The sequence below is a fragment of the Echeneis naucrates genome, chromosome 10 (assembly GCF_900963305.1).
Source record: "Echeneis naucrates chromosome 10, fEcheNa1.1, whole genome shotgun sequence".
Lineage (NCBI taxonomy): Eukaryota > Metazoa > Chordata > Actinopteri > Carangiformes > Echeneidae > Echeneis > Echeneis naucrates.
The window spans coordinates 6,700,927-6,715,921 of NC_042520.1; the positions used below are offsets into that span (position 1 = coordinate 6,700,927).

General features: G+C 41.7%; 2 protein-coding genes across 3 annotated transcripts; both read right to left on the reverse strand.

Moving 5' to 3' along the window:
• Positions 1 to 685: 685 nt before the first annotated feature.
• LOC115049819 (uncharacterized) lies at positions 686 to 4,603 on the reverse strand. 2 transcript variants are annotated; one of them, XM_029512366.1, is made up of 6 exons: positions 4,022 to 4,603; positions 3,526 to 3,870; positions 3,056 to 3,397; positions 1,948 to 2,064; positions 1,416 to 1,480; positions 686 to 1,092 (listed from the first exon to the last, which is right to left on the reverse strand). In XM_029512366.1, the coding sequence occupies exons 1-6, from the start codon at positions 4,062 to 4,064 to the stop codon at positions 982 to 984; spliced, it is 1,023 nt and encodes a 340-aa protein (XP_029368226.1). In that variant the 5' UTR covers positions 4,065 to 4,603; the 3' UTR covers positions 686 to 981. The 2 variants fall into 2 exon arrangements, with proteins under 2 accessions (XP_029368226.1, XP_029368227.1); XM_029512367.1 differs by having other exon boundaries at positions 4,046 to 4,118.
• Positions 4,604 to 10,944: 6,341 nt separating this feature from the next.
• On the reverse strand, positions 10,945 to 13,074 carry vgll1 (vestigial like family member 1). The gene is made up of 4 exons (XM_029512811.1): positions 12,862 to 13,074; positions 12,376 to 12,578; positions 11,931 to 12,296; positions 10,945 to 11,155 (listed from the first exon to the last, which is right to left on the reverse strand). Exons 2-4 carry the CDS (start codon positions 12,563 to 12,565, stop codon positions 11,118 to 11,120), a joined length of 594 nt encoding a protein of 197 aa, XP_029368671.1. The 5' UTR covers positions 12,566 to 12,578; positions 12,862 to 13,074; the 3' UTR covers positions 10,945 to 11,117.
• Positions 13,075 to 14,995: the final 1,921 nt, after the last annotated feature.

Genomic DNA, 14,995 nt, shown 5'->3' on the forward strand with positions numbered 1-14,995 from the left:
GAGTGTCATCATTGTCCTGAAGTCTGGATAAAGCACACCGTAACAAAGCAGATGAAATCTAAAGCTGTTGTCACACTCAGTCCCTCATCAGTCACAGACTCCTGCACCTGGTCTCCCCCGGCTGAAGCGGCTCTCTACTCATCAGCCAGCCCACATCGTCGAGGACGCTGCCAGCGTGTCGTCGTGCCGTGCTCCACTCAGGACTGGTATCCTGGTATCCACGTCTGACCTGCCTTCTGCCCCTCCTGGTAGGAACTGCCTGTTCCCTCTTTCTCTGTTCCTGCTGCCGTCTCAGCCAGCCTACTCTGTAGCCGAGTGTGAACTGGGTTTACATCCCGACAGAGACACTAACTGAACTCTGAACATTGAGAAAAATTCTTACTTCTTATTGTTACTCAGTTGCTGTGATGACTTGAGGGAAGATGCTCCAGCTGCAGTTATGTTCTGTGTGGTTACATCAACCTTTGATCACCAAAATCCAATCACGTCGTCTGCATCCAAGCTAACGATTGTGCCGATTGTTTTCGAGGATTCCCTTCCTTTGAAATTATGAGCCATTGATTTTAATAGTGACACCAAGAGAAGGAAATATTTTGTCAGTTTTCTGTGACTAAATTTTATGCGTGATGAAAGATTTATCCAATGGTAGCATAAAAAAAAAACTAATACAGACAAGAACTTGTATATAGGAACTTAAAATGTATTTTATGTAATGTAATGTAATTTATTTCATTTAGAGTTTGAGTTATTACTCACAATCAATATGACAAGCATGACAAGCATTGATAAAGGAATGGGAGTGATCGTACACATCTTTTCTTTAAATGAGCCAAATTCCAACAGAACAGAAGTGGCCTGTCGCCAACGAATGCTTCTGTTGGACTGTTACAGCAACAGTTCTTTCACCTGAACAGGAAGTAGAACTTTATCAAGGTGATTTTCAGTGACGGTAAACAGTGTAGACGTTCAGTTGCTCCTCCTTCAGTCGCATGGTTTTGTGTGGACTGCTCTGTGATGCCCTGCAGTCGATCTTTTTGTATTTCTTGAGAAATCCAGCGCTGCATAGTACACCGTTGAGTCACTGTCACCTTCCTACACACAGTAATTTGGATTGAAGGTTTCAGGTTAATGGCAGAACTGAGGTTATTTTTGCGCATTAAAAGCGACATGTGCTACATTTACACATTTATACATACACATTTGGTTTAGAAGGATCACAACATTTCGTAACGTTTACAGAAAACTTTTTTTTTTTTTTTTTACCTGCAGTGTAAAAATGGTATGGTGTGCATATATATTTATTTTTTTTGGCATTGAATCAAAGCCACAATTCGGAGCCAAAACCAAACCACATTTTGAAAGCCTGCACGAGAAACATCCACCATCAAATAATGACACATTCAGAGGATGTTTACCATGTGATGTGACTGATCTTCAGCTGATCTGTTGCGGTCTGCAGGATGAGAGACATTCATTTCTCCTGTTCATAAAAACAAGACAAGACAAAAAAAATGGTGACAGTGACATGATCCTTTTTTTTTTTTTAAACTATAAGAAGAACTATTTTTATTGGCATTATAGACACTGAAGTCAATGCAAACAAACCAAAATTCCATCCACAACCCAAACAAACGCAACCACACACACCGGGCCCCATATTGTATTATGCAAACGTGCAAAGAGGTTTCAGAGTGATGGTCCTGGTTTTTTTGGAAAACCTCTTAATTCACCTGTCCACAGTCCATTTCATTGTCCGGTGCTGGGACGTGAACCGGTTCCCAAGTAGAGTCCCAAACCACCGAGCCACTCCCACAAACCAACATATTAACTATTAACTGACCCCACAACATGAGACTTTAATTATCAAATCTAAACAAACTGCCTAAAAGAAGCAGCACCTCGTTAGGTTAAAGTATCGAATAATCCATAAATACACAGTGAACCCACCTCTGCAATGGTCGCAAACAAGCTTCCGCTTTCTGGCAAGAATGAGAGCGACAATCACGATGAGACAGCAGAGCAGCAGTATCCCCAAAACAACGTGAGAGAGACCCACCGTTTGCCCTGAAATAAAGAAACCGTCAGAAAGACACCGTAAAATCTAAAGATCAGTTTGGAGTAGATCGTTCCACCCCGTTTTTATCTGCTTCATCCTTTAGGCAGACTTGATTTGCTTTTTTCATTAGAAGAAAAACTCATTTTTAGCCGCTCTGTAAATGACAACACACAGTGATTTGTAAGGTTGTTGTAGGTACACAACTTTGGTCCATAAAATCATCCAAACGTACAACCACTGGATGAACTATTGTTGTGATTATTATTATTATTAGCTGTGATACAAGCACTTGTCGTTCCTTTAGGAGGAACGCTAACAGGTTTGGTTCCTCAGGCCATCAGGTCAGGTCTTTTGTTTCAACACTGACACACATAAGCTCAGAGCTCAGAACCTCTCCCTAACCACAGCTGCTTTTGAGGCTTAAACCTACACGCGAGCCAAAATCTGGACCCAAACACAGTGTCCGTGATTGTTAGTGCCCTTCTTTGTGCAACTTTGGTGCAGCATGCAGGACACAAAGCATGAACACTTTACACCTACATGCACTTTGTAAAGGTTATTAGGTGATTGCATGAAAAGTTTTTTGTTTTTTTTTAGCTTTACTAAATCATCATCAACGCGCTGACACAGTTGACAGCATTGAGAGGAAAACATGAAAACACAGCAGAGGTCTCAGTGGAACAAAAAGCACCACAGGAAACCATGACAAAAGTCACACACACACACACACACACATACACACACACACATGCACAAATCTAAACAGTAAGAACAAAGAAAGGAAAAGAAGCAGAGGCAACAAAAACCCCACTCAAGTCCGAACTGCATTATGGAGGTGTTACCACTACAAGCCCGCCTCACTGAGCCTGTGAACTATAAAAACTAGTTCAGTGGTTCTCAGCCTTAGAGAGGTGTTGCTTTTCTTTCCTCCTTTACTCAGAAAGAAACAGAAGAAGGAACATGAATAAACTATGACTGAAATAAGACTTTGAAACATACTTGTCTCCACTGTAGTTCCTCCACCAAACAGGATCTCTCCACATGTGACCACAGCACAGTAGTAAATCCCGGCATCAGAGGAGTTCAGTATAGTTTTAGACAAACTGTAGACGCAGCTCCTTTCCTCTTCTTCATCACTTCTTTGAGGGTAAATGACTCCTGGATGAAATCCTCCTGCTCCGGCTCTGAACCAGTAGACGCTGCGTTCAGCTGGACACGGCACTTTGTTTCTTTCATTCTTGTAGAGAAATGAACAGCGGAGAGTCGCCGGGTCTCCCAGCTGGACTGACGCTGTCTTTGGACTTTGTTCCACATAGACATTTTTCTGTAGACTTTGATGATCTGTGCAATTCATAAAAAGAACATGAAAAAAAAATAATACTCTGCGAGTGTATTATGGGGGTATGTGGGTGTTGATAAAATCATATGTAATCATAGTAGGTAAAAACACTGAAACTAGCATACTTTACCATTCACAGCTAAAATTGTGCCATTATAGATTTGCAGTCCATATAACGATCCTGCTTGACAGAAGTATATTGCTTCATCTTCTTTGCTAACATTTCTTATCCTAAGAGACTGAAGAGTCTCCCCTGGTGTGATTTCAAATCTTGGGTTGTCAAATTGTCCTATACATTTTGCTTTATCAAAAGTGCCTGAAGCAATGGTCTGAATCACATACAACAAACTTTGCTTATACCAGTACACCAACCCAACCTCGTTCCCATTAACTGGACATGTCAGAGTCAAATTATCTCCAAGGTCAAGCACAGTCAAAGAAATCTGCTGAGGACTGTCTGTAGCTTCAATCACATCTAAAGAGAAGAGACGGGAAAATGATTATAACATGATGGGATAAAAAAAAAAAAAAAAAATAAAACATTTGACCAGTTTCTCCAAATAAGTCATCTGACAGTTAATGCAGTCTGTTATATTACATATACAGTGGATAAGAACTGTACTCACGCAATGCAGTTAGAAGAAACCAACCTGCCAGTCGACCAATCATTGTTGTACTCTGACACTGCACCTCTCTTGCACAACTGTGTCTACCAACTCAAATGGAAGATTTTGTCAGACGTTAAAGAGGTTAACAAGGTGGAAATTGCAATGATTGGTTGATTCACAGAATTCACAGCATTTCCTTTTCACATTTTCTGCACCAATCTATGCTGCTCTCTTTCTCTGATCACTATAATATAGTCAATTATACTCGATTTAAAAACATTTTTTTGTAAAGCCCAACTTCTGACATTAAACACATAGTAACTATTTGAATACACAATTATAGATATAACTAAAATCTGAGGTGTCTATTTTTTTCTTTAAATATTATTGATGCAAAACAATAATTTCTTTTCACTTATGAAGTTTTTTAAAGCGCAGGTAGAAAAAGGACAAATACTAATTGAAATATAGACCTAAACTAATTCAGGAGATTTAAAGTACTATTATTTTTATTACGAGTTTAAATTATTTTGGGCTCATAATCGACTATTGAGGCTTTGTTTCGAGGCAACTTTAGCAGTTTTTGAAGTAACAAATCTTCCAAGAAAGCCTGTTGGTATCAATTTCAATATCCATTTCATGTTACTTTATGCAAAGTAATTTTTTTTTGTTCAGTAATTCTCTGCAAAGAGAGAAGAGATGATGAAAGGGGAAAAACAGTCCACCACAAACCTGCTTAGTTTGCTCTGTCGCGAAAACATCCTTGAATGTTGCCGTGTGGAACAAAGCTTTGTGAAGCTGCCAAAACATTTTGAATTTGTGCTCTCTATTACTACAACCTGTCATTGCTTGGAATAGAAGTGTTTTTTTTTTTTCCTGCAGTTTACAGGATTTAGTACTTGTGATTAAATGAGTCAAAGTGAAGTGAAATCAATATCCAGTCAGATAAAGTCAATTCAGCTGAATTAACTTCATTTTTAGACGACATAAAGATAGATGAACAATAAATCATAATTTACTACAATATGCAATATACATAATAAAGGGAAAGTATTATTCATGTTCCTAATAGAGATTGGGAAGTAGAAGTCGTGGAAGTAGCATGTGGACGGTGAGTCTGTCCACGACTTAGGTCGAGCCTAAAATATCTCAACAAGCTGTTTCATAGATTTTCATTGCATCTTTCAGTGTATGGCAGCTTCTGTGTAAAATAAATCTCTTGGATGGACTGATACGACTGCTGCAAACAACAGAAATTCTCATCAAGCTGAAATGTTGCATTATTTGTTTTCTATTTCTATAAACCCATCAGTTTTTGTTTTTTTTTTTGGGGGGGGGGGGGGGGGGGTAGGGTTTGACAACGTTGGCATGCTAATCTGATAAACTAAGATGGTAAACATTATGTGCTGGTTTTGCGAACATCTAAGCACACTGCTAGCAGTTAGCTGATGACGTTGCTACAGTCTCACAAACATGCATGAACACAGGCTCTGATCAGCGATGGCAGAGGGTGCACTTTGCTGATTTTGGACACATAGAGTGAGCAGCCTGAATTGTAGTTTCACAAGTTGGCAGTTTTCTAGTTTTGTTTTGTTTTTTTTTTCTGTCTTGTTTCCCGAGAACTGTTTTTGAAAAACAAGCGTGGGCCAGAAATTGACCGCAGTCCTTTTCTAAGGAGCTCAGTTACACATGCATCAAACAGTTCTGGGCAATGCATGACATCTGTGTGAGGTGGCAGAATGTGAACCTCAAAGCGTTCCACAAGAAGGTAAAGACCGTAAAGAGAGAGTCAGCAGCACACTGTGTATTGCACTCATTCTAAAAACTGTTTCTGCTGAGTGCACACCACCATATTGTTTTCAATACAAGAGACTGTTAGTAATGCAACAGCCAAACCACAGCATTAAACTTCAAAGCACAACTTTCAAAGCACAAATTTTGAGTTGCAAACGCTACACCATTGCAAATAATCCATGTTTGAAATTTCAAATACTGGTGGTTTCATGTGTATTTGTTCCAATGCAGTTTGTTTGAGTCAACAAAGGTCTGTTTTCTGCTTTCACTGCATCGTGGCAAGTCAGCGTGCACGTGCAAGTCCATGTCAGTGAAGCGTCAAGCAAAGACACACGAGGCCACAGCTGAGCCGCGAGACATAGATTGGTGCTGGCTTTTTCTCTGCTTCTCACAGACCACCGAGCACATTTACTCAGAACGTGCAATGCTCTGGGTATCAACAGGATATCATAAGTACAAGAAACCTCTGCAGGCTAAATTTAGCAGGACCGGTGCTGAGGTTGGCCTTCTTTGGTATGCGTTTTCTGTTGATCAGTACACAACAGTTTCATTTTTAGCCACTCTATGCCACAGAGCCACACTTCTTTAAATAATACACTATGAATCCTCTTATAACTTTGGTCAGTATTAGCTCGTTAATCACAGTTTGTGCTTACTGAGGCAGAGAGCTGAAGCCTTGGACAAATCATGACATGAAGACTATCAGATAACTGACTTGTGTGTGGTTGACCAGATTAAGGTGGAGACAGCACCGGCGTTTCTGTGAAGCTAAAATTTGTGGCTGTGGGTCACAACAAGAAAACATTTTTTTTGCTGCGTGCAAACTTAATGCATGCGTTGTGATAGAACGAAATTGCTTCCCAAGTTAAAGTTTAGAGGTTTTAAAACTAACTAATATAACAAAGTCTTCTCTCTGTAGGCTAACTGTGATGCTAACAGTTAGCTTAGCTCGGCACAAAGACTGAAAACAATGGAGATGCTCAAAGGTGAGTTCAATAGGTCAGCCTGTTGTTTTATCTCTATAAAATGTAAAACCTTAAAACACCAAATGGGTATTTAGCATTCACGAACTTGTTGCCTTTATGATTTAACAATCATAGTATAAACATGTAAGCTATCCCTACAACACATATTCCCGATATCTGGAGGGATCCATTTCAACATGTAACGTATAAACTCTAGACGTGATTTTTGCAGTTCAAAAGATGAAGGCAGAGTTAAAAAAAAAAAAAAAAAAAAAAAAAAAAAGTCACATCAGTCCAATGCACCTTTTCACACAGTCAGAGCTGAGAGCAGCGACTGAGCAGCATCCTCTTTTATCACCACAACCAGAGAAGGGAGGAGCCACGCCCAGTGTAAACCCACAGTGAGGCTGCTGTCTGTCTGTGTGTGTCTGTGTGTGCGTACATTATTTAGCTTTGATGTCTGCCAAAAGTGGTGGCTTTTTTTTTATTAACACAATAGTTATAGTAAAAAAAAAAAACAAAAAAAAAAAAACACTCCCTGTGAATTCACACCTCTGACCTCACGGCCTACTGCTGAACTTTCCGTCGTCCACCGTTGATGTCATTGTGTTATCGGGTGTGTCAACATGCCAACCAGAATGTGTACATGAAATAACCGCGCTATTTTACCGACATTATATTTGGACAGATCTGCTCGCTGTGCTCTCTCCAGCGACTATGATTTAATAGAAGGTGTGAGCCGAACTCAATCCAATGTCTTAGGAGGTTCATATACATGCTGACTCATGGACCTGGACCAGGACCTGGACCTGACCTGGACCTGGGCCCGGACCTGGACCCGGACCTGGACCTGGACCTGGACCCGGACCTGGACCTGGACCTGGACCTGGACCTGGACCCGGACCCGGACCTGGACCCGGACCTGGACCTGGACCTGGACCTGGACCTGGACCTGACCTGGACCTGGGCCCTGACCTGGACCCGGAGGTGGACCCGAACCTGGACCCAGATGTGGACCAGGACCTGGACCTGACCTGGACCCGGATGTGGACCCGGACCTGGACCCGGATGTGAACCCGGACCTGGATGTGGACCTGGATGTGGACCTGGATGTGGACCTGGATGTGGACCCGGATGTGGACCTGGATGTGGACTTTGGACCCAGACCTGGACCCAGACATGGACCCAGATGTGGACCTGGACCTGGACCTGGACCGGGATGTGGACCTGGATGTGGACCTGGACCTGGACCCGGATGTGGACCTGGACCTGGACCTGGACCTGGATGTGAACCCGGACCTGGACCTGGATGTGGACCTGGATGTAGACCTGGATGTGGACCTGGATGTGGACCTGGACCTGGACCTGGACCCGGACATGGACCTGGATGTGGACTTTGGACCCAGACCTGGACCTGGACATGGACCCGGATGTGGACCCGGATCTGGACCCGGATGTGGACCCGGATGTGGACCCGGACCTGGACCCGGATGTGGACCTGGATGTGGACCTGGACCTGGACATGGACCCGGATGTGGACCTGGATGTGGACCTGGACCTGGACCTGGACCTGGATGTGGACCTGGACCTGGACCTGGATGTGGACCAGGACCTGGACCTGATGTGGACCTGGACCTGGATGTGGACCTGGACCTGGACCTGATGTGGACCTGGACCTGGACCTGGATGTGGACCAGGACCTGGACCTGATGTGGACCTGGACCTGGATGTGGACCTGGATGTGGACCTGGATGTGGACCTGGATGTGGACCTGGATGTGGACCTGGATGTGGACTTTGGACCCAGACCTGGACCCAGACATGGACCCATATGTGGACCTGGACCTGGACCTGGATGTGGACCTGGATGTAGACCTGGATGTGGACCTGGATGTGGACCTGGACCTGGACCTGGACCCAGACATGGACCTGGATGTGGACTTTGGACCCAGACCTGGACCTGGACATGGACCCGGATGTGGACCCGGACCTGGACCCAGATGTGGACCCGGATGTGGACCCGGACCTGGACCCGGATGTGGACCTGGATGTGGACCTGGACCTGGACCTGGACCTGGATGTGGACCTGGACCTGGACCTGGATGTGGACCAGGACCTGGACCTGATGTGGACCTGGACCTGGATGTGGACCTGGACCTGGACCTGATGTGTACCTGGACCTGGATGTGGACCTGGATGTGGACCTGGATGTGGACCTGGACCTGATGTGGACCTGGACCTGGATGTGGACCTGGATGTGGACCTGGATGTGGACCCGGACCTGGACCCGGATGTGGACCTGGATGTGGACCTGGACCTGGACCTGGACCTGGATGTGGACCTGGACCTGGACCTGGATGTGGACCAGGACCTGGACCTGATGTGGACCTGGACCTGGATGTGGACCTGGATGTGGACCTGGATGTGGACCTGGACCTGGACCTGATGTGGACCTGGACCTGGATGTGGACCTGGATGTGGACCTGGATGTGGACCTGGACCTGGACCTGATGTGGACCTGGACCTGGATGTGGACCTGGATGTGGACCTGGATGTGGACCTGGATGTGGACCTGGATGTGGACTTTGGGCAGCAGGGGACGAGGACAGATCTGTGTCTGGAGCTGTCCATGGTGCTGAAATTGGTGAGGGGCGCGGACACTCAGAAAGAAGCTCTGGTCCTCCACAGACCTCGGTGAGGTCGATGTGTGCTACCAGACCAGATTTTACTACATCTTAACCTGACTTTCTCTTATCTCAAGTCACAATCAACCTCAATTATCTTCTCCAAATACTAACACCTTCCAAAAAGTGTCATCTCAGCGCGGACCTTTAATAAACCTCTTTTCCAAAAACTAAAAGGAGAGTTATTATTGACCAAGCCAAACTTAAGAGCTAACATAACAACAACAGACAAACAAAATTGGTAAACTCATGAAATAAGTCACGTGGACGTGTTAAAAGGTAAAAACTCAAAGAGATGAATGGAGATGAGAACATCTGGGCTGACGATGATAAAACATAACAGATCCTGATGTTTGACAAGAATTCATTGTTTGAGCTGCTCTAATGTAGCCGAAGTGTATTTGCTCCACACAACAGCAAATCTGTTCACTTCACTATCAATTAAAGAGATCCATTTTATTCAATATCTTATAAATTCATTTATTATAGCTTGTCTGCATCTAATTTCCTCTGGTCTCAGAAACCAAGACAACAAAGTTTAAACTTAAGGTTTCAAAGCAGCAGTTCACAAGTCAATGGGTGACATCACAGTGTGAATATTACGCATGTTAAATCAGAAGAGTATTCCTTTAATAACATCTTTCTAATGTACTTATTTTGGAAACACCTCAGACGACCAATAAGTAAAAGTAAAGATACGTTACATGCAATGGTGGAAGAAGTATTCAAATAATTTCACTAGTTAAAAAAAAAAAAATCAAAAACGGAAAAAATATGCAACTTCATTCAAAGTAAAAGTCCTATATTTACAATGTTATTTCCCTTAAAATATCACAAATTGTATTACTAAAGTGAAATCATCAGTTGTGCAGGATGCATTTTGTCAGTGACGCCGACATTCCATTTGGATACATTGTAATCTAAGTGCTACTTTAATTTTGTGGTCAAAATTGGACCTTAGTTCAGGACTTGGGTAAGTTTTCTTATTTACTTTAAATCACTGAACACGTCTTTTATGTCTGATAACTGATGTTATCAATCATGCCTCTGGGTGTCACTATTGTTCAATTTGTGTGGTTTGCTGTCTGCTGTCGACAAAGCTCTTGGTCCAATTGCATGTCTTACCATTTGAAACTATCTACTGGGGTATTTCTTTGTGTATAGCCTTTCTTTCATTTCTTTTCAAAGAGTAACTTAAATTAAAGCTTATAGAACAAGTCATTAGTAACACAAAACAATCCTTCAAATTCATCCAGGTAAACTGCAGACAGATATCAATATCCATACACTCAAGGCTCACAATGTAATGTAATACTGGTCTATTTACTGGATTAGGGCCTCTAAGACAACGTGCCTATCAAAGATACAAGAACATTTCCTTCATATAACTGCAGCACAAACTTAGCAACCCACCTATACAGTGCTCAGAGATCTACAAGAGAAATGACAGAGTTGAAGAACAGGTTTGTCAGACAATTTTCTGTTCTAGTTTCTACATGCTGACGTAATGAGGTCATCCATCAAGAAATGGGGAGTGGGGAAGAAAATGCCTTTTTTTTTTTCCCTCCATTATTTTTCAGATTATACTTCATTGAGCTGAAGAGTTGTGCAGCAAGAGACCCATCTGAAAGCTGCCTGAATGTTGGTCTCAGCTGCAGCAGCCACTCTTTCTTCAATACCAGTACAAGTCCTTCTTTTCCAGGTGGCGTTCTAACAGAAAAAAAAAAAAAAAACAGACAAAATGCCCATGATTTTTAAGCAAGTCACCAAAGTTACCAACACGAAAATTAGGAACTGGTCATAAATTAAGTAAGAAGTGCTGATTCGATGGGTGGCCTGCTTTTTAATGATTAGCACTCATATCTGTAAAGCCACATACTGACAGCTTTCTACTACTAATTAACACCCAATCAAGTTGTGATTGATGCAAATTACACATAATTGGTAGTGCGTCATGTTTTCTGTCTTGGCATGCAGCACGGACAACTACTGACTATGAATGTTAATGAGCAACTGAGCTGTCTCTCAAATATTTAAAATGCTTTTACAGCCAGAACTTGAAGGACACAAATAGAAACACATATTTTAGTAATGAGGAAGTATAATAAGTTACATTCCATTTTTTAATTGATTGGTAGCTCTCCTTGAGCAAATTCTTCACATATTATCACTAAAATCAAAGTCAAAGACAGAGCCTGGCTTTAGATTCCCTGGGAAATCTCCCTCAGAGGACAAATGTTTCAATAGGTTGTGCCCTCTTGACTCCATGTGAACTGCTTTAACCAGGAAGGTAAAGTTATATAACTCTATATAATCATTAGACACTTACGGATGACATAGTGTGTAATACTAAATGATAGTAAATTACCTTTCTTTTAAAAATCGAGTCATTGATAAGATGGAGAACTCCTTGATTTATTTATTTCTTTAACTACTCCCCCCACCCTAAAGTGTTAAACTCCAGGTATTTATTTTGCAGACTTACCATGTTCAAATCCTACAGTTGGGTCTACAGACTCCCTGAATCCTTGAGGGACTGTCCAACTGGGAAGCAGTTCTGGCTTGGAGGTGGATGCTGTGCTGGGTCCGATGTCACCCCTGTCATTATGCAGCAGGTTTAGCAGGGATGTGGTGTATTGCTGTCCCGTGAGGCTGAGCCCTTCTGGGGACAGAGAGTATGCAATGGGTGGCAAAACAGAGCCCTCCCCTGATCTGGCGGTGAGTGAAGACCATGAGCCAGGAATGTGAGTGTTGTCTGCAGGGCTGAAGTTAAGGAGACGTCCTGCCACAGGAGAGGCCTGTGACTCTGTGTAAAAGTCCGTGCCAGCGCCCTGACAAGGGCTGTCGTTTTCTGCGGCAGACAAAGAAAGGATGACTGAGACAGGCTGTCTTTTTTACACTCCGGTACACTGCTGATTGTGCATACTTACCCGATTTGATGGTTTTATGAAGTTTCTTTATCTTTGCTCCCGGAGCTTTGGCTTTGCAGCCTTTACTGAGAGCTCTGTTGAAGTGAGCATCCACCATGCTGTTGGCATCCCCCTGGAAATAAGTCAGGATGACACACCGAGAGTACTCCTCCACCTTCACAGCTCTCTGACTTTCTGCTCCGTCCTCCATGGGTCAGATGTGACTGAAAAGGAACAGAAAAAGACTGAGAACAACTTTTATAAAAGTGGAGGGTTTGTGGTTATCACTAACCACTAATGCTGCCATGCTGCCTATCAGATGTATTTTCAGCTGAATATACCATAAAAGACTTAAAACATAAAACATTTTACACAACCAGTTACACAAAGGAGCAAATATGTTAAGATTGTATCAAAGACTTACGAGCAAAACAAAACCCAAAAACAACACATTGCATCATATTGTTTCATATACACATTCATATTTTAAGCAGACGCTTCCCTTACCTGACCTGGTGATTGACCAACAATGATCAGGAAGTATATCCTTGCATTAACAGGTGCATCAAAGCACAGATGAGCAGCGGCCAAAATTATTGGAGTAAATGTAACCCAATTTCTACTAAAACATCTGAGTCACAGGACATTGGTCACCTTTACTTTCTTCCTCTACGCTTTAGACAAAACATTTGCTTCTAGGATCCTCCAACCTTGCTTGATGTGTTCATCTGGGCGTGTTATGAACATAGACAACTACGAAGAGAATGTTACCAAGCAAGTTCGTCCAGAACCTGAATGACACCTCATTAAAACATTCCTAGTTAAAAAAGCTGTGGACAGTTTACCAACAGCTCCGTGGTGAATTCTTTGTGATAGATTTGCAGGTGTGTGACTTTTTATGAGACAAAATTTCATTTTTGATTAGGTTAGCTGTAATATGATGTCAACATCTGATATCATAATTTTTTATTTTATTTTATTTTTTAACCAATTACACTTAAAAGGCTACAATGCAAAAAAGAAAAGAAATAAAAGAGCCAGTGACCTTTTCTGTTCTGGTTGACTTGTGGGTTCTTGTTTTCTAAGACCTTAACCTCAAACTTTCAGGGGAAGAATGCTTTACTGGTTATGTTTTACTACAGAAGGCACAGTGGGACAAGTTGACACAAGCACGTCTTAACAATACATTTGATCGTGGCTGAGTTCCATTCTCCTACTAATTCAGTCTCATAACCCTGGTGTTTATTCTGGCGTGCCGCTGCTAAATAAGTTTAGCCTGAGTTGGCTAAACTTTTCAAAATAAAACAATACAATAGAAGTTAAGATTAGTTGTGGCATTAGAAAATATCCTCAGAGGAAAAAGCGAGAGCAGAGGAAAACTTTGCTTCTTATGGAAGACAAACGCTGAAACTTCAGCGTCACTGCACAGAAAGATAGTTGAGTGTCCTACAAATGACAGATACACCTTCAAATATTGAATTATGCAATAAAAATCTGATGCACCTCATTCTCGTTTCACTCAGTGAATTGACCTTTAACCTTTGACACATTAAAAACAAATCAAAACATTATCATGCTTATCATGCTTGTTACTGAAAGTTTTATACTATTTTATATATATATATATATATATATATATATATATATATATATATATATATATAATCGTTTATAATAAACAATACAGCAGACAAATTCATTCAAAAATTCATTCAAAAAGAATTGAAACCACGTTCAGGAAACCACGTTCAGGAAGAAGAAAGAGAGAAAGGAGGAAAAGAAAAGACAAGAAACAAAGACAGGGAAAACGGAAGAACATGCTGGGATGAGTTTTTCGAGCCAAAACTGGAAACGTTGACGTACGTACGTATAAGCACGCACCTGTGGCTGGGGGCGGGGCTTATGGGGAAGGAGCCAGTGATTGGACGGACGCGGAATATGTTTAAAAAAATGTAAATACAAACCGGAAGCCCATAAAAGAAAAAGACGAGGCATGACGAATGAGCGAAATAAAGGTAACATTAAAAGGGCGATATATATCAGGCCATGAAAGTATGACGAGTTGTTCTAATAAGTCCTGGTGCTGCAGGTGAGGAAAAACAGTGTGTGTGAGTGAGTGACATCCTTAAAAACGGATTAAAAACTGAGTTTGAAGGCAATCAAACCAAATTAAATGGCATTTCCCAAATGTCCATATTTTTCTTTTATGGCTAATGCAACATATGTACATGTTGCAGTACATATAATTTACTTTTGTTTCTTATTGCCAACAGAAGTGATAGATGAGCCGCCATGTTCTCCATTATTAGTAGTATTGACATGTGAACGTACAAAAAGTAGCTGCGAATGTATTTTCTCTACAAAGGAATAGTGTTGAAGCTAAATAAAAACCATCTCTGCCCTCTGAAATATTCATGAAGGATCATTGACCAACATAGACTTATGATATAAGATACAAACATTCAGATTTATGAATGTCCCAAATAGCAGTTAGAGATGACTCTTCTTCAGCTCCTAGTTTGTTTACAGAGGAGTCCAGGACAGATAATAATGTTGGTAAGTTTCCTATATATATATATATATATATATATATATATATATGTTGACAATGTTAATAAAGTTGTCCTTGTTGACAACAAAC